General features: G+C 39.5%; 1 protein-coding gene across 1 annotated transcript in view; it reads left to right on the top strand.

The window, feature by feature from the left end:
• Nucleotides 1-9,684: 9,684 nt before the first annotated feature.
• GRM5 (glutamate receptor, metabotropic 5) overlaps nucleotides 9,685-20,850 on the top strand; it is a 629,334-nt gene continuing 618,168 nt past the window's right edge. Inside the window, exon 1 of the mRNA XM_010847207.1 lies at nucleotides 9,685-10,345. Coding sequence (XP_010845509.1) covers nucleotides 9,685-10,345 — 661 coding nt within the window. The remainder of the gene's footprint in view (nucleotides 10,346-20,850) is intronic.

Raw genomic sequence — 20,850 nt, 5'->3', positions numbered from 1 at the left:
TCGACTCTGCTATTCACTTGCTTTAGAATCTTAGCCAAACCATCCTATCTCTCTGAGTCCTAGATATGTCAAGTGAAAATATGCATAAAATGATCTATCTTGCAGTTTTTTTAATGATAGTTAAATGACATTTCATGTGAAATGCTAGCCTAGAACATAGTAAGCTGTGGTGAATTATAATCTTATCATTATCCCCATCTTCAAAATGAGCTAATCTCAAAAGATATTTATAATATATTATATAGAGAAGAATAAAATATATTGCATTGTGGATTTCATACTAATATTCCATTTAAATAAAGTCTCTGTGTTAGAGATTATATGCTTAGAGAATTATAGAAAAGCAGAACCAAGTTTCAGGATGTGATTAAATACTAGTTTTGAGATGATATTTTGCTGGGTTCTAGTCCCAGTCAATGGACATGAGTTTGAGTAAGCTCCGGGAGTTGGTGATGGACAGGGAGGTCTGGTGCGCTGCAGTGCATGGGGTCGCAAAGAGTCAGACACAACTGAGCAGCTGAACTGAGTCCTAGTTCTGCTAAAAAGCATTATTCTTCATGAGTCTCAATTAAACTATATCATATAGAACTCTCCCTAGTTCTGTCTGGCTGTTTTTCTTCATATATCGAGAAGCCACGTGGAACACCAGAGGTTTCTCCCTCCTACTTCTGTTAGTCTGTACTTCTCTTTTTGGTGGTCTCTGTTGCCTGGACCCATTGGACAGGAGGATTTTCATGATCTGTTTTTTAATTTTCCATAGTGGGATGGGGACACGTGTTTAAATCTCAGTCAAGTAGCTGACCAAAGCGCCTGGTGGAGGCAGTTCCCTTTATTCCTTTGTTCAGCAGAATTTATTGAATATGCATTTTGTGTAAGGATTATATCAGGTGTTGTGTATGGCACAAATTTACTCTCTTAAGGGTTTGAAGTCTGTCTGAAAACAAAACTTGTGTATAAATAGTGATAGTGTTGTGGTTTAGTCACTCAGTTGTGTTCAACTCTTTGTGACCCCCTGGACTGTAGCCCACCAGGCTCCTCTGTCCATGGGATTCTCCAGGCACGAATGCAGGACTAGGTAGCCATTCCATTCTCTAGGGGATCTTCCCAACCAGGGATCGAACCTGGGTCTCCTACATTGCAGGCAGATTCTTTCCCATCTGAGCCACTAGTTCAGTTCAGTTCAGTCACTCAGTCATGTCTGACTCTTTGCAACCCCATGAATCGCAGCACACCAGGCCTCCCTGTTCATCACCAACTCCCAGAGTTTACTCAAACTCATGTGCATTGAGTCGGTGATGCCATCCAACCATCTCATCCTCTGTTGTCCCCTTCTCCTCCTGCCCCCAATCCCTCCCAGCATCAGGGTCTTTTCCAATGAGTCAGTTCTTTGCATCAGGTGGCCAAAGTATTAGAGTTTCAGCTTCAGCGTCAGTCCTTCAAATGAACACCTAGGACTGATCTGCTTTAGGATGGACTGGTTGGATCTCCATGCAGTCCAGGGGACTCTCAAGAGTCTTTTCCAAGACCACAGTTCAGAAGCATCAATTCTTCGGTGCTCAGCTTTCTTCATAGTCCAACTCTCACATCCATACATGACCACTAGAAAAACCATAGCCTTGACTAGATGGACTCTTTGTTGGCAGAGTAATGTCTCTGCTTTTGAATATGCTATCTAGGTTGGTCATAACTTTCCTTACAAGGAGTAAGTGTCTTTTAATTTCACGGCTGCAATCACCATCTGCACTGATTTTGGAGCCCCCCAAAATAAAATCTGACACTGTTTCCACTGTTTCCCCATCTATTTCCCATGAAGTGATGGGACCAGATGCCATGATCTTCGTTTTCTGAATGTTGAGCTTTAAGCCAACTTTTTAACTCTCCTCTTTCACTTTCATCAAGAGCTTTTTAGTTCTTCTTCACTTTCTTCCATAAGGGTAGTGTCATCTGCATATCTGAGGTTATTGATATTTCTCCCAGAAATCTTGGTTCCAGTTTTTGCTTCTTCCAGCCCAGCATTTCTCATGATGTACTCTGCATATAAGTTAAATAAGCAGGGTGACAATGTACAGCCTTGATGGACTCCTTTCCCTATTTGGAACCAGTCTGTTGTTCCATGTCCAGTTCTAACTGTTGCTTCCTGACCTGCATATACGTTTCTCAAGAGGCAGGTCAGGTGGTCTGGTATTCCCATCTCTTTCAGAATTCTCCACAGTTTATTGTGATTCAAGCCCATAAATAGCTATACTCTTAGCTGCTTAATAAATCATATGAAAAAGTATGGATGAAAATGCCTCTTAAACGGAGAGAATAGAGTATATCCTGCAAGGTGAGGGACCTGGGGAGATTTTATAAAGAGACTATTTAAAAATATTACTTCATTCTATCCACATTAATCTTTGAGGTAGTTACTGTTCTCATTCCAATTAGGCTCAGAAAGACTAAGTGATCAAGAGCACACAACCAGCCCATGGCAGTGCCAGGATTTAAACCCAGGTTTTCTTGACTCCAAGCCAACGCTCTTAAAAAAACTCTGCCTTAAAGGCCATGAAACAAGAGCATATCAGGGCTAAGTTCCAGTGTGAACAGAACCACTGGGGCAAAGGGATATACACCCAGAAGAGAAAAAAATTTAACTTGACTAGCAGACACCCTGGGCTTTCCTCATAGCTCAGTTGGTAAAGAATCTACCTGCAATGCAGGATACCCTGGTTCAATTCCTGGATTGGGAAGATCCCCTGGAGAAGGGAAAGGCTACCCACTCCAATATTCTGGCCTGGAAAATTCCATGGACTGTGTAGTCCATGGGATCACAAAGAGTCGGACACAACTGAGTGACTTTCACTTTCAGCAGACACCCAAGTAGGGGGCAGTTTTAGGAGAGATCAGGGCACAAGGAAGACTGGGATAGCAATTTGGAAAGCAGATCGCTCAGTCCAACACTTAAAAAATACTACAAATAACGAGTAGTCTTGATAGCAGAAATTCAGAAAATTACAAAACAAAGGTAAAAAGCAAAGAAGAAATTAAAAATTATGCATATTCCCACCACCCAGTGGACATCTCATCATATCAGTTCAAACTGCAGGGAGATCAAACCAGTCAATCCTAAAGGAAATCAACCCTGAGTATTGATTGGAAGGACTGATGCTGAAGCTACAATACTTTGACCACCTGATGTGAGGAGCTGACTCTTTGGAAAAGACCCTGATGATGGGAAAGATTGGAGATAGGAGAAGAAGGGATCAATGTAGAATAAGATGGTTGCATTGTATTACTGACTCAGTGGACATGAGTTGGGCAAACTCTGGGAGATAGTAAAGGTCAGGGAAGCCTGGCATGCTGCAGTTCATGGGGTCACAAAGAGTTGGACACAACTTAGCGACCAAACAGCAATGTTTCCAGACCATGTGTGCGTACATCCACACTCATAATATTTCTTGTGAAAACACAGCCGTATCCGTTTTTTAATTTTTCTCAATATGTGTATAGTTCACTTTTCATCTCCCCTCCCCACCCTCCACACATACACTTTACAAGATAAGCTTTCTATTCAAATTTTTTTTTTCAGTCTCTTTTACTGGTTTCTCCTTGTCTCTGGGTCTTTCGGAGTTTAAACATTGGAATTCCTTGGGGGCTTAGTCTCAGAAGTAGTTTCCTTTCTCTAATTCCTAGGTCATTTCATCCAGTTTCGTGGTGTCCAAAAAAAAAAAAAAAAAGTCATACCAATGCCCCTTCCATTTATATCTCCTATGAAGAGCTCTCTGTAGAATTTCAATCTCAGATGCTTATTAAATATCTCTTTTTAAATTTCTACCAAGTATTAAGGTGGTGCTGGTGGTAAAGAACCTGCCTGCCGGTTCAGGTAGATGAAAAGATGTGGGCTTGATCCCTAGGTGGATAAGATCCTTTGGAGGAGGAATTGGCAACTCACTCCAGTATTCTTGCCTGGAGATTCTCATGGACAGAGGAACCTGGCTGGCTAAAGTCCATGGGGTCACAAAGAGTCACATGCATTAAAAATTGATGTATTAAAAAACTGAGTTTTGGTTATCTCCCCCCAAGTCTGTTCTTCTACAGTTTTCTGTCAACATGACACTATCTTTTTTTTGACCAACCTGAAACCTTAGTGTCCTCACTGATTCTTCTCTTTCCTTCGTAGCCCCAGTCAGATCTGAAAGCAAGCACTTCCACTCTATGGTCGAGATAGATTCAGAATCCTATCAGTTCTCAACCACCTATACTACCATCTCCCTATGCCAAGCCGCTGTCATCTTTCCCACCTGAATTGCTGCAGCAGTTCCCCAGTACTTCTTTGGTTCTGCCTCTGTGCCCATATTCTTGTTGAAGAGTTGGTCATCTGTGTCCCTCCTCTGTTAAAAACTCCTTGAACAGTTGGTCCTTGTCTGTCCCTCCTCTGCTGAAAATTCTTCCAGAAAGTCACTCTCACAGTTTTAAAGCCGAAGTCTTTTAAAGTCCAAAAAGGCTTTGGTCATCACTCTCGCTCTCAGACATGCCTTCTTCCTCTCTCCCCAGTTTTACTTCACTTCAGTCACCCTGGCCTTCTTGCTGTCTCTCAGCACACTAAGTATAAACCTGCCTTAGGGACTTAGCCTTTTTTTTTTTTTTTAACCTGAAATTTTTGTTCCCTCGATATTTGCAGGACTCATTTTCTTTCACAAATTTTGCAATTTAAACTTCTTTGGCTTAGAAATTTTTGTTTTTCCTATGTCTTGACCCTTTCTGCCTTCCTTCCCTGCATTACTGTTTCTCTGTAATCTTCATTACTGTGTATCATACACTATTTTACCTCCTTACCTTGTTTGACAAACCACCTTGGGTTACAGGATCCAGTGAGGGTGTGAATTTGTGTCTTCTTTGTCTACGATTGAATCCTCCGCAACTAGAAGAGTGCTTATTACAGAACAGTTACTTAATAGAGACTTAGTAGACAAATGAGTGATGCTGTCAGAGTTAGGATATATTCTACTGATCTATTTGGAATTTATGCTCTATTAATTTCTTGTAGTTTGGAAGCACATGGGATGACTTGTTGCCTAATAATATACTGAGTCATAGCACAGTTCTGTCAAATTTCTAAGTCATAATTTATTTCAAACTATATTGCATGGGCCAAAAAGTTTGTTTGGATTTTTCCATAAGACGTAACAGAAGAACCTGAACAAACTTTTTGCCAACCCAGTACTTTCCAGGTATCTGAGGTTCATAGCTAGTGTCAGTAACATACAGTCCCCGTGTGTAGTCAAGGCAGATGATGAAGCAATCATTGATTTATCATCTGGCAGGTCACAGTCTAGTGGCCGATGCCAGGGCAATAAAAATACATTTGAGCTAGATAGCCATACACTTCTGTACCTTCTTCTGTGTGCTGATTCATCACTCTCTAGTTTTTAAGCAAACTCCTGTTAGATTCTATGTCCCTTGGAAGTTCAAACTATGCTGGGTGGCCCCTCTCATTTTTCATGGACTTTGGAAATGACCTATTTTGAAAGAAAGGTAAGTAATGTGACCAGGGATGATACAGAGAGTATGTTACAGAGTTATTAGGTGTAGATATGAATTCTAGCTCCACAACTCTTTAAGTGATTGGCTTGTTTTTAAATTCCAAAACCCATTATGTCATTAGGAAAATAGAGATAATAAAATAATACCTACATCTCTGGGTTGTTATAAGGATTTTTGATATACACATAACACATATAAAGGCATACCCACATACAGACCTAGATATACAGTGGACATAGTATATAATCTGTGGGAATGAGAAAAAGAGAGCCTTGCATGTGTCTGTTCTTATAAAGTGCTCAGGGAACTCTCTTGTCTTTCTGACATCATATGTTCTTACTTTTTCTGCTTCCTTCCTGAGCTGCCTGCTTTACCACAACCTTGCCTCTTTGGGGACTTCCTTTTCAGCCGCACTTTTTCTTTATTTATACTTGGTCTTCCCTGGTGGCTCAGACACTAAAGCATCTGCTTACAATGAGGGAGACCCGGGTTCGATCCCTGGGTTGGGAAGATCCCCTGGAGAAGAAAATGGCAGCCCACTCCAGTACTCTTACCTGGAAAACCCCATGGACGGAGGAGCCTGGTAGGGTACAGTCCATGGGGTCGCAAAAAGTTGGATATGACTGAGCGACTTCACTTTCACTTTCATACTTGCTCTTCAGGTAATATTACTCATTCCAAAAGATTTATATATTGGTGACCCTCAATTTATATCTATAACCCAAAATGCTTCTCTCGGTCCAGCCTTACAAATCTACTTTCTTCTTCGACAGCTATACCTGGATGCTTCCAAAGCATCTCAAATTTAACATGTTCAGAAGAAAAATCATTGTTTTCCTTTGCTTTCATCTGTTTCTGTTCCAGTCAATCCTATCTCTATTAAATAGTATCCCAAATATGCCAGTTTTATAGACTCAAAACCCAGGAGTAGACCCTAATTCCCCTCTACCTTACCCAGATCCAATCCGTCAGCAAGTCCAGTTGATTCTACTGGCAAAAGATATCTGATTGTGTCCACTTCTCTCCGTATCCTTGTCACCAGTCACAGCCAAGTCATTATCATCTCTCACCTAGAGTATCATGTCTCCTTATCAAGTCCACTGTCCAGAACAACGACAGTCTTTTCTAAGGCTTTATGTGCCTGTCATTTGTTTACACGTCCTCAATGGCTTTCGGTTGCACTTACGCTCCAAATTCCTTTGATGAGCTTACCAGACCCTACATGGTCTGGCCCTTTCTTATCTTTCCAATCTCATCTTGTACCACAGTTGCACTCACCCTTTATGTTCTCACCACACTTTTCACATGACTGACTTAGTTTCTTTCTTCATTTTATTGTTTGCATTCATCAGGTTCCAGCTAAAGTCGGGTTTTTAGTGTATTCATCTGTAATCTCCATGAGTGTGGTAAGCATGTACACCCTGTTCTCTCTTGAATATTTGATTCCCAGGAGAGAGTCATAGCATGGGACATAAATATATGTTCAATAAGTTAATGAATAAATGCCTGGTGTATGATGAGTGCTCAGTGAAAGATAATAAGGGTAATCATCAGTGTACTTCACTGCACTTGTTACATTAGTCTCTCCCACTCCATAGTTAATAGATATTCATTGAATGAGTTAAATAATTTAGCCTATCATGAGAAGATTATATATATATGTATATCTATATATACACATATACACACACATATATGTATTCTCAGTACATGGGGCTTGCTGGAAACAACTAATAAATACATGAAACTGGTATTTAAAATTCATTCGTTTGATGTGCTGCTTCTAGCCTCACATCACTTTGATGTTCTTACATAATAAAAATGAGCCCTGTTTGCTTACTAGATTTTCTCACTAACACTCTGGATTAAATGAGAGATTGTGATTGCTTTTACTTCAGATTTTTTTTTGTCTGCAGTAGAATTCACATGATCATGAGAATAAGCATCGGTCTCCAAGTCTTTGCTAAGCAAAGTGAAGGGAAAGCTTGAGAATATTCAGATAATTTCCCAGTGACAAAATGTCTTTGCTTCCTTCCCCCCTTGCTTACAGTGCCAATTTCCATACAGAAGCTGATTTTTCCTTTAAATATTGCTAAAAATCTGGTTGTTCTGGAACATCTAGCTATTTTGATGACAGGTTTGTGTGTGTGTGTGTATGTGTGTTTGGCAATATATAGAGGAAGCCTTTTTCTGTTGCCATAGGAGCCAGTGGAAGGAAATGATGAAAATGAAGGTGAGAGTGATTAGAAATGTGATTCAGGTTATATTCATTTTGTGTCTGGACTAGAATTTTTGCGGATCTGATGAGTTTTGAAAACCATTAGTATTCTTGAAGAAGCATCATAATTACATAAATTCCTGAAGCAACATCACCTGTCTTTGAAAGAGACAGATTAGGGAATTAGTCACTTTAAAACAATTTGACATCCTTGGCTGGAGGAGTGGATATCTTAAAAAATAAGTCTTTTGAACAACCCTTTAAATAAACCAAATCACCAATCTGTCCATTGTTTTTCTTTCTTTCTTTTTTTTTTTTTACAAATCATGCTAGAATTTGCTGTAGGCAACCTGGGGCAATTTTTTTTCTTATTCCCAGGAGTTTAAACTGAATTAGATGACTGTATTCATAGCTGTCTTAAGTTTCTACTTGGAAGTGTAGTTCTACATACTCATCTTTCCAGCCCTTTGAGTCTTCATGATGTGGAAATTTTTCCTGAATCAGGAGTAAAGGACTGATTACTGTCAATTTTATTACAGGACTTTGTAATTACTTTGAAGACTCTGGAGAATTAAGTGGGTTGCCAGAGAATTTTCTGTCCTCACCACCTAGCCACCAAATGCCCTTGGAAATTTAATAACAGAAAAAAATCATCTCTTTATATAGCCCCTTTCAATATACAAAACATTTGCATAGCTGATATCTTATATTAATTCCCATAAGGGCAGCCTAGCACATGTTATCCCCATTTTTCAGATGACAAAATTCTGGTGCTGAGAGGTTAAAACAATTTAGTAACAGTTCTTAGTAGCATAACTGGAATTTGAATATTATTTTCTGCAAAAGTTGGTACACATTTCACTATGCCTATGTACTTGGGGTTGCTTTACTTTATAAATCTTCCATACCTCTTCCTTCTATCCTACAGTTCATTTAATGTGCAAATATCAATCTGGCCTCATTTGTTATTTTCTGTATTATATGGAAACTAAACAATACTTGTTGGGAAGATCATTCAACTTGCTTTATATTGCATTTGAAAGGGAGGATGTAGGCTTTTTTTGAAGTAACTTTTTTTTAATTGCATACTCAATACATGTCCAATGCTGGAAATTTGGAAGGAAACAAAGAACGTTTTAGAAAAAGAAGCAAAAAAACCCATTATTTTTATTGGATATCACTAGTGTTTAACATTTTGGGATTTTTTTTTTTAAGATTTTTGTTCATGACATGCTTCTTATTTTAGGATACTTTCCCTCACCTCTGTGTGATAATATAGGTTGACCTCCCACACATAATTTTTGGTTTTGTGTACTCCATATAGGGCTTCTCTGGTGGCTCAGATGGTAAAGAACTTGCTTGTAATGCAGGTGACCCAGGTTTGATCCCTGTGTTGGGCAGATCCCCTGGAGAAGGAAATGGCAACCCACTCCAGTATTCTTGCTTGGAGAATTCCATGGACACAGGAGCCTGGCGGGCTACAGTCCATGGAGTCTCAAACACAACTGATCAACTTATTCCATACGAACAAATAAAGAAATTAATCTAAGCAAAGTAGGGTCAAGATGCTTAGCAAGCTGCTTTTGTTGAATCACAAAATCACAAAGGAGACAAGAAAAAGATTTTGGGATTCTTTTTTTCAAGTTACATCATAAGCACTCTCTTTCTCTGCTACCATAAACAGAAGTTCCCAAACTGGTTATACTTCTGTTGTTAAATCCCCTTTCTGTTTACTTTTCCAGGTGTTGAAGATGATGATCACATGGATGCATTTAACCACATGGTCCCATGAGACATGATGGTCCTTTAGCGAGCACATCTAAAGTACTGGCTGACTTTTTGGGTTGCCACTCACCATCGGACATCGTTGGATTCCATCTGTCAGAACCCTCCTAAAATTTCCCCACCATGCTGTCTTTATTAGCTTGAACTCCTTCCCTAAAATGGTCCTTCTGTTGATCCTGTCAGTCCTGCTTTTGAAAGAAAATGTCCGTGGGAGCGCACAGTCCAGCGAGCGGAGGGTGGTGGCGCACATGCCGGGCGACATCATCATCGGGGCTCTGTTTTCGGTCCACCACCAGCCCACGGTGGACAAGGTTCACGAGCGCAAGTGCGGGGCGGTGCGGGAGCAGTACGGCATCCAGCGGGTGGAGGCCATGCTGCACACCCTGGAGAGGATCAACTCGGACCCCACGCTCCTGCCCAACATCACGCTGGGCTGCGAGATCCGGGACTCCTGCTGGCACTCGGCCGTGGCCCTGGAGCAGAGCATCGAGTTCATAAGGGACTCGCTCATTTCTTCGGAGGAAGAGGAAGGCCTGGTGCGCTGCGTGGATGGCTCTTCATCGTCCTTCCGCTCCAAGAAGCCCATTGTAGGGGTCATCGGGCCGGGCTCCAGTTCGGTGGCCATTCAGGTCCAGAACCTGCTCCAGCTTTTCAACATACCTCAAATCGCCTACTCGGCCACAAGCATGGATCTGAGCGACAAAACTCTGTTCAAGTACTTCATGAGGGTCGTGCCTTCCGATGCCCAGCAGGCACGCGCCATGGTGGACATCGTGAAGAGGTACAATTGGACCTACGTGTCGGCCGTGCACACAGAAGGTGAGTCTTTACCACTCTGAGTATGTCTCGTGCCCTCTAGCCTCCCAGTTAGCATTTCAAGGTTTGAGGGCTAAAATTGTCCTCATCATTTGAGATTCTTTGAGTGTCTCAGTTATACCAGTTATATAAGAAGGGACAGGATAGAGGATGTCTAGAGCAATACAGATTTAAGCTAAGGCGACTGGATACCTGGCCATCATTTGGAAAATGTATGCTTTATGTTTGTTTGTTTTGGCTTACTATTATATTATTTGTACGCCTTCTATAATGATGCTAGGGACTTTTAAGTTCCAGATCTTCACTGAACTCCTGACATTTTCAACAGTTGCTCTGAGTGCCCTCTGAGAGGCTCTGTGTTAAAGGGAGTTACCCTTAAGTACACATCAGGCCTCAAGGCAGCCAGATCTGGCCCAGGTATGTTGTAAGAGGAAATGACCAAACAGTTTACTCTAACAACTATCTTTCAGTAGTGTGTCTGGTTAAATCTGAAATGGAGATGTGTTAGTTCTATCCTTGTATGAGACATTCTCTGGAAGTGTAAGTTTTAATAATTTAATGTTAGTTGGTTTTGAAATTTATTGCTGCTTTATGCTGAAAGCATTGTGAGGGAGGAAAACATGACTGAGGTCTTATACCAGATAATATTAGCCTTATTTATTGTTGATAGTGCTTTTAAAGTTCTTTTGTATAATTTGTTAATTCTCAACCAAGACTGTTTGAACGATAGGTTTGATTGGACCTACAGAGGTTAAGACACGCAAATCGTGAGGTTTGCTCATCATGCAACACTCTTTCTAAGAAAGCATGCTGCCTGTGCTTAAACACTGTGGTATACCAAAGAAGATGAACAATACTTTGTTAGGATTAGCTGAGATTCTAAAATTCTGCAATAACACTGTCTGTACGTTCCAAATAATCTAGTCTTGTAAACTGTGAGATTAAGTTATTAGGAAATTAATGAAATGGCCAGAATAAGACTACTTCATAGGTTGGGAGCCAATCACCAGTTAGATTTAGCAAACCTTTCATTCAATGTCAAGTAGCGTAATATGGATTGCACTGTGTGGCCACTCAATAATATTCAGAGTTGCACAAACATAAAATAATAAGCCTCTGCACTGGATTAAGACTTTTATGCCTTTGGAAATTTTCATACATAATTTTATGGATTATTTACAGAGATGTTGATGTATAGAAGTTTTGTGCAATGGATAGGTGATTGGACTAGGAGACCTTTGAAATTTTTTTCCATAATGCTGGGATTTTTCTTACAAAAACATTAATTTATTTGATTCTCACAACAAGCAGTGATACAGACAATCCACATATTTTGTTTCTATTTTAAAATACAAATGTTTCAAGAATTTAAATAATTCATCCAGTAAATACATGATAGCAACTTGAGAGGCAGAAGTGGGGCTTATAGCTACAAATTTCTAACTCAGTACCCTGTTAGAATTTAGTAGACTCCAATAGAAATACACCCAGAGGATATATTTATGCTGCTGCTGCTAAGTCGCTTCAGTCGTGTCCGACTCTGTGCGACCCCATAGACAGCAGCCCACCAGGCTCCCCCATCCCTGGGATTCTCCAGGCAAGAACACTGGAGTGGGTTGCCATTTCCTTCTCCAATGCATGAAAGTGAAAAGTGAAAGTGAAGTCGCACAGTCGTGTCTGACTCTTTGCGACCCCATGGACTGCAGCCTACCAGGCTCCTCCATCCATGGGATTTTCCAGGCAAGAGTACTGGAGTGGGGTGCCATTGCAGCACATATTTATTAAGTTCTAATATGCAAATAATATACTAATATTCTGTGAAGGATGGCAGTATGTTTCATGCATTATCACCCTCAGTGGGTATGCAATCTGGCAAAGGAGGCGGAGCATGCATTAATACTTGCATAACCATAAATCAAGATGACCAGAGTTACAAATGTTTCTAAAGTAGATTGAAGTAGAAAAAATATAACATCCTGCTCCATGATGATGGAGGCCAGGGTGGAAATCTTAGAGAAGAAAATGAATTTGATAGTGAAATTTTAACTGGATGAATACTGACAATTGGTGAAAATTAAAAAGGCATGGGTTTTCAATAAATAAAAGATGAGACAGTATCTTCCGTCTAGCTTCAGAAGAGTTGGTCGGTCTGTAAGAGATACTAATCCAAGATTGTATTCAAACAGAAACTAGTCATCGTTGATTCTTACTAATTTAAACTTTTTTTTTTTTAACCTAAGTGTACACCAGTAGTGAATGATATAATACATTATGATATGTCCACATAATACACTATTACATGGCTATTAAAATAAATGAGGCACTTTATAGATAATGAGATCATAATGATCTCCACAATCATTTTAAATGAAAAAAGCACAGCATAGTTGTATGTAAATGGTGTGTTATTTGTATAAAATTGAGTTTGTAAAAGCCATTTGATTGAACTTTCATAGAATTGTTCTCAAGAGAAGAGCAAAACTGATAACAGTTTTTCCTTCTGAGGAGGGATTCTAAGGAGTTAAGGAATAGAGTGGAAGGGAAGACTTTCTTTTCTTATGTAACATCTATATGCAAACATTTGAAGTTGTGTGTTACAAGCATAGGCTACCTATTGCGACTTAATAATTAACAGAAAATATTCTCTTTGTGGGCAAAAAAAGGAATAAAATCTTGATTGCCAAATTTAGGCAAATTTAATTATTTTTAAAAAAATAGGCCAATAGAAATTTTGTTGACAAATTTGGACAGAATATTTGGAAGATACCACTGGGATACAAACATTAAAAATCGAAAGAAATGCTCTTTGGTTTGTTGTTTTATGTGGTTAATCAAGAGGTATTTATATTGCTTGGCTCCTCAGCAAGTAAGTGGCTAGTGAAGTTACATGGTGTTCTGTCTTAAAATGTATTAGCATAGGGGCAGTGTGGTAGGAAGTTTTATAAAGTAAACCTTACCTCCAGGGTCAGAAAAGTGCTTGAGTATAACAAAATACAACTCTGTTGGGTACCCTGGAAGTCCTCAAAGGGATGCCTGCCTTTCTGTTGCCTGGCCCTTCAGGAAGCCCCTGGAGGATTTTCGTGAAATGACAACACCACGTCTTACTTGAGCCTTTTTCTTGGCTGGTTTAGGGCAGTTCTCTCTAGCAGTAGGTCACCCTATCCCAGTATCTCAAACTTAACCCCATGTCCGAATAATTATCTCTTTCACTCAGTAGATACTCCTCCTCCTTGAAGAGAATGGAAATTTCCAAATGCTTTTATACACAAGACATTGAGGTCTGTAAGCAGATGTCTTATTTTCAAAAACATCTTTTGTCCCCCCCATGTTGCCTGTTCACTTTATGCTTAAATGTGGCAGTACTTTGTCACTCAGTCCTCTTGGTGGCTGTCTCAAGATCTTCCTTGGAGAATGCATGTGCTATCGCTGAATTTCAGAGGAGAGCACAAGGAGACTTGGATTTCAGCTCCAAGGTTAATCTCCTACACTTGCATTTCTTTGATTTATGGTTTTTGTAGGTTGTGCTAAGTTGCTTCAGTCATGTCCGACTCTGCGACCCCATGGACCGTAACCCGTCAGGCTCCCCTGTCCGTGGGATTCTCCAGGCAAGCCTACTGGAGTGGGTTGCCATTTCCTTCTCCATTTGTAGATTACAGGACTGTGAATTTACTGTGGCTTGTTATATTATGCAGAAATACTGACTGGCCTTGAAGGCAAAGATATTAAATGCATGAAAAAAAAAAAAAGAAAAAATATTTTTAAAGACAGACCACTCTAGCACTTCAGCTGTATGGAGGAAAGGAATGTGCAATGACTAAGAAGAAGAAAATTGTATTCCTTGTAAAGGAGTCAGTCCAATAGCCACTGTCTCTGCTCTAAGAAAGTTTAAAGGGCCCTTTGCTGCCATACATTTGGAAACCTTGGTACATGTGTCCACTGACAGAGTGAGTGGGGCTTGCCTGTGGAGAAGTGTGGCAGGTCAATTGCTTTGGCTCTGATGACTTCCACTAATGACTTCTTCGCTGTACAACTTGATAGTTCCCTACCACTCTCACTTGCTTTGGTCAATAGAACTTGGTGGAAATGAGTCCTTTCTTCGTAGTCTGCCTGTCTTAGAACCCTGTCTTCAGCATGTAAAGGACGAGAGCTGCTCAGTTGTCCAGATGAGGCCACCTTAGATCATTTGACCTCAGCTTTGTGAGAGCACTCAGTCAACACTCACACAGTTGCTCTCCTGACCCACAGTCAGTTTCAGTCACCTAGTAGATCCTAATCAAAACTATAAACATTAGCTGCTGCTACTGCTGCTGCTGCTAAGTCACTTCAGTCGTGTCCAACTCTGTGCGACCCCATAGACGGCAGCCCACCAGGCTCCCCCATCCCTCGGATTCTCTAGGCAAGAACACTGGAGTGGGTTGCCATTTCCTTCTCCAATGCATGAAAGTGAAAAGTGAAAGTGAAGTTGTTTAGTCGTGTCCAACTCTTAGCGACCCCATGGACTGCAGCCTACCAGGCTCCTACACCCATGGGATTTTCCAGGCAAGATACTGGAGTGGGTTGCCATTGCCTTCTCTGAAACATTACCTATGTAACCACAAATTCTTTATTTGTTGTTCAGTTGCTGAATCATGTCCAACTCTTTGAGACCCTATGAACTGTAGCATGCTAGGCTTCCCTGTCCTTCATTATCTTCTGGAGCTTGCTCAAATTCATGTCCATTGAGCTGGTGATGCTATCTAATCATCTTTTCCTCTGTTGTCCCCTTATCCTCTTGCCCTCAGTCTTTCCTAGCATCAGAGTCTTTTCAAATGAGTCCGTTCTTTGCATCAGGTGACCAAAGTATAGGAGCTTTAGCATCAGTCCTTCCAATGAATATTCAGGGTTGATTTCCTTTAGGATTGACTGGTTGGATCTCCTTGCAGTTGAAGGGAATTTTAAGAATCTTCTCCAACACCACAGTTTGAAAGCATCAATTTTTCGGCTCTTAGCATTCTTTATAGTCCAACTTTCACATCTGTAAATGACTGCTGGAAAAAACATAGCTTTGATTATACAAACCTTTTTGACAAAGTGATATTTCTGCTTTTAAATATGCTGTCTAGGTTTGTCATAACTTTTCTTTCAAGGAGCAAGCTTCTTTTACTTTTTGTAGCTGCAGTCACCATCCACAGTGATTTTTGGAGCCCAAGAAAATAATGTCTGTCACTATTTCCGCTTTCCCCTCCATCTATTTGCCATGAAGTGATGGGCCCAGATGTCATGATCTTGGCTTTTTGAGTGTTGAGTTTTAAGCCAGGTGTTTCACTCTCCTCTTTTACCTTCATCAAGAGTCTCTTTAGTTCCTCTTCACTTTCTGCTATTAGGGTGCTATCATCTGCATATCTGAGATTATTGATATTTCTCCCAGCAATCTTAATTCCAGTTTGTGAGTCATCCAGCCTGGTATTTCGCATGATGTACTCTGTATATAAGTTAAATTATTGTATAATAATAGATGCCTTCAAGATGGTTTCCAGGATAAGTATTTTCATTCCAGTAACTTTAAACTTGAACCCTACTGCCAAATAGGATACTATTATAATGTTTAAACTTCAAAATTAAAACAAAAATACATATATTAATATGCATTAATATTCTCAAGCTTTCAGTGAAATAAATGCCATGGGCAAGAAAGAATATTTAAATGCCTCACCCATACCTCTGGTTCAAAGCTAGAGATTTGATATTTTCCTTAAAGTACAAATGCTTTAAATAATCAGACACTTGCATATATTCCATTATTATATGCTTCCCTTTGATATAGCTCAGTTTCATTGAGAAAAGTAATTATAAATTGGCTTTTATGCACAAAACATGTATATTGTACTCTATGGTTGACTTACAGCATTTTCAAACTGCCCAGTTTTGCTGACTTTAGTTGAAACTCTACTGTACATTAGCACCCCCTGTCAGAGTGCCTAGCATATAGTAGATGCTCAAAGACTACTTGGTGAATGAATGTATTTGTATTAAAATAGTATCCACCACACTATTAATGAACATATAGCATGTGGACAAATAGCAGGCACTTGTAAGTTTTCACAGTTTCGATCTCTATAAAAATGAGGTGACAAAATGCCTCCCCTTGATTAATTGTAAAATCCTGTTCACACCCAACTCCGCTTTTTGTTTATGCTGGTTCTTGAATTAGTTACTTCCACCTAATGATAAAGGGATGCTAATTTGTTTTAGCCAAACAAAACAAAAGGAAACATCTGAGTGATGCTCCAGGGGAAACAATGTACCAGTAAGTTGAAATGGTAATGTGACATCCTTATAGCATTGTCTTCAGGCTAACTTTCAGGTGATGATATGGTTCTTCCAACAATTATTTTAAAATTTGATAACAATCAAGCTTTGGTTGAAAGACCTTCAATGTGATTCATAGACTGTGTTTAGAAACTTCTGGAAAGTGGAAACAATCACCATCACATCTTTTCTACTGCTCGAGCTGGGAAGGGTTAATTTTGACTCCACATTCCATCTGTTTCTGTGACTTTAATCCTGTGTTTTGCTGCTTTTGTTATTGCAGCATACATGATGCCCTGCCTCAGGGAGTCCTGCCCCCTCCCTGACCCTTAAACTGAAGTACGTTTGTTTAGCTCACTGCCCACCTGTGAAGGACTGTGACTTTGTTAAGTTCCTTGTGTGAGGATGGAGGCCCTCATCTGCCGCTTGCTGACGTGGCAGCAACCTTCACTTTGTGGGGCCAGAAGCATGGACAGCTGTGGCTTCCCTGTTGATTGACGTGGCAGAAGATATTCCATTTCATAGCGCCTGTGAAATGGTGGTGAGGATGTGAAACTAGCACATCTGCCTGCCTGAGGCTTGCCATTCTAGGAGATACACACAAGAAAAGATCTTTTTACTTTGTTTCCTCACTTCCACCATTTCTGATCCATAATGAACCTGACATCGAGGCCCCAACAAGTGGTTATTTTGAGAAGTTAGTCTGCCGTCTTCTCGGTTATCCGGCTTTGCGAATAAAGTCATACTCCTTGCTGCAACATCTTGTCCCTCGGATTTATTGGGCTATCACATGGCAAGCAGGGTGAGCTTGGACTTGGTGACACTAACTGTGATTCTATGAAGACAACAATTTAGTTTGGAAAGATGAGAAACGTCAGCATGGGTCCTACTGAGTACTTTTTAAGGGGGTTTCATTTTGCTTCTTTCAGGAGTTGTATAGTGTTGAGAGTTGAGATAAATCTTCAGATAGTCATGATGTTAATTCAGACAGAAACACTATTGTTAATTTTATACAATGTTTAACATTGGAAGCATCTTAGGCAAGCATTTAATAACCCCTTTATCTTACATTTGAGGAAACAAACAGTAAGGATAAATAATTTGGCCTTATTTTACATGATCATTCACTGGTGGCTCAGACGGTAAAGCATCTGCCTACAATGCAGGAGACCTGGGTTCCATCCCTGGGTGGGGAAGATCCTCTGGAGAAGGAAATGGCAACCTACTCCAGTACTCTTTCCTGGAAAATCCCATGGGAGGAGCCTGGTAGACTACAGTCCATGGGGTCTCAAAGAGTTGTACACGACTGAGCGACTTTACTTCTACATGATCATTAACAAAGTTGAGTCTCACAACTCAAAATTCCTGTACAAAATTTTGTTTTCACATTCAATGAAAGAATTATGTCTCTAAGAGGTAGAGGGTAAGTTCTTGTTAAGTCCTGTGTACAAGACTGGAATAAATAACCTCACGGATGGGCTCTTGAGAAATGAACTTAAACCTCAGTTGGGTGATGAGGAAGTTGGATTATTTGTCTTTTTTGACAACTCCCTTTCTTGACAACCAAATGTTTGAGATTCTGTTATTCTATGAGTTAAAGCATGGTCATTTATACTATATTGTGTCATTAATTTTCTAGTTGATTCATTTATCCCATCAGATAGTCTGATAAAATTACCATTTTTTTTTTTTTTTAGGTTAGAGAATAGATATGGAAAGAGAAAGTGATTTTTCCCATAATACTCCAGCTACTTAGTGACAGAGCAAGGATTTGGACCCAAGGCCAACTCTTTGGTATCTCAGATAGTAAAGAATCTGCCTGCAATGCAGGAGGTCTGGGTTTGATCCCTGGGTTGGAAAGATCCCCTGGAGAAGGGAAAGGCTACCCACTCCAGTATTCTGGCCTGGAGGATTCCATGGACAGAAGAGTCTGGTGAGCTACTGTCCATGGTGCTGCAGAGTCAGACACAACTGAGTGACTTAACACACAACTCTTTTTAATTAAGCCCAGACTCCCTCCCTGTATATTGGGATAGGTGTTGCTTCAAGGAAAAGTAGAATACACATCTATGAGTCTCTTCCCTTCATAGGAAACAAGACACTGTTCATCCTTCTTTTGAGAAAATCTTTTGAGCATATTTCCTGTGTCTTTGTATCTGACTTTGAAAGCAGCACCTTTCCTTGTTCCCATGGAAGGATTTAATTATAGTAAAAAGAAAATGAATTAAGAAGGAGGCATGTGGCAACAAGTTGCCCTCATAGAGGACCTTTGTGTGCGTCTGATGATAAGTACAGACTGTACCTGGTTGTTTCTATTCTTATCTCCATTGCAGATGCCCCAGCCCGTCCTTCAGATGCCAATTATGGGAAGAAGCCTTATGGTACAATTTTTTTCAGCACAGGAAGACATACTGTTAAATGTTGTAGCCTTATGTATTAAAAACTTCTTTGGAATTCATCAGAACTAGGAGTTATAAAACCTCATCTTGGCACATTTGCAAATACTCCAGAGAGACTTCTCAATTTAACCAAATGTTGAATTGAGGATGTATTTTGGCAAGAGATGTAATAGTCAGATGTGTTCATCTTAGGGGACTTTGAAACCAGAGATCATGCCCCAGTGATGCTTTTTATGCATCATTTTTCACATATTCAGAAAGGGTTTTTTAAAAGATAAAAATATCTAGTCAGTGGTTTTTTTTTTCCAAAAAAAAAAAAACATCATGGGCATGAATTCATTGTAAAACCAACTTAGTTGCTTGTGACCAGCAGTTAGTATAGAGTAGAATATAAATATCAATATATTACATGATAGAGTAGATACTGCTTTGTAAATTTTTATCTTTAGATGCATATAGCCATATGTGTATATGGTTACCATTTACAGTGTTTTCCTTACTGTGTCTTACTGCTAAAAAAAAAAAAATAAGCTTACAAGCAACTAATTCTGCTTTTCTCTTTTAGAGAAATGCAATTCACATACAGATGTTTATTCTTCTGTGACAATGTCATTTCAAATTTAAGGTGTCTTTAGAGTGTGAAGATCATTTACCATTACTAAAAAAAATGTTTGATAAAACATGAGAGAGCGCTTTTAGAAATAAAAGTTGTTCAATGAAATAGGCAAGCTGCAGTGGAGTCATAACCTTAAATCCAGTGTGTTGCAAAGACATCTCAAGAATTTACATTTCTTGACCTTTTAGATCACTCTAAGTAGTAGTATGAACACAGGCAGGTTTGAATGAAAATCCTGATTAATATTCTTGCTAGTTGGATGGATTTTGGACAAGTAAGTTATTTAGTTTCCTCATTATTAAACTGAGATGATAATTCCTGCCCCATAAGACTGTTTTGAAAAGTAAGCATAAAGCAGTTAATGTTTGGCACAAAGCAAGTGCTCAATAAGTGCGTTCTAAATTTGCCTGCCAGGGACTTGCCTTGCCTTACCTTGGGCATGAAGACAAATGCATCGATAATGTTTCAGTTTGGCTTTGGTTGGTTAAAATTGATTATTGGATGAGATGGAAAGTTAGCCAGGAAAGTGAACAGTAAATACAGTGAGTTTTAGATTCTTCCTGATTTTCCTTTTGGAAGTTGGGTCTGTAATCACGTATTGTGACATAGGGTTCTTAGTGCTTTGGAACAATTGTAACTGGATCCCACAACCTCTCCTCCAGTAGCTGAGATGCATTGTGGTGTGGTATAATGAACAAGGTCTGAGGAGTCCTCACTAGACTGCTTACACCATTATCTCCAGTGTGTGAGGGTGCAGGTAGGGGGGCCAGGAGGGAATCAGGTTATATAAACACGAGATTATAGGCGGAAAGTTGATGCTGTATTGTAAGCACTTCTGAATTGTCACTTTTATAAAGAACATGAATATCTTTTGTAGTAAAAAAAAGCACAATGGTTCCATAACTTCTTTATAAATTTCAAATTAGACTTGCTCCATCACCTTCACTCGTCAGTAACTGCAACTTTGTTAATGAAAGCTAAGCTGTAGCACATTGAGGCATGCCATGGGCTTGAGTTTAAAGCTGAAAGGATATAACATGGACTTCAGGAAATAAAACAGACTATATCTAAAAATAAATAACATTAAATAAGTTATAATATATTAATATAAGTTAATATTAATTATATCATAATTAATATAAATATATAATATAGTGTAAATATACTATAAATATTAGTCAATATAAATTATAATAATATAAATT

Source organism: Bison bison, unplaced genomic scaffold (assembly GCF_000754665.1).
Source record: "Bison bison bison isolate TAMUID 2011002044 unplaced genomic scaffold, Bison_UMD1.0 scf7180017864245, whole genome shotgun sequence".
Taxonomy (NCBI): Eukaryota; Metazoa; Chordata; class Mammalia; order Artiodactyla; family Bovidae; genus Bison; species Bison bison.
The sequence above is the reverse complement of the archived record's forward strand: the minus strand, read 5'-3'. Positions and strand labels throughout refer to the sequence as shown.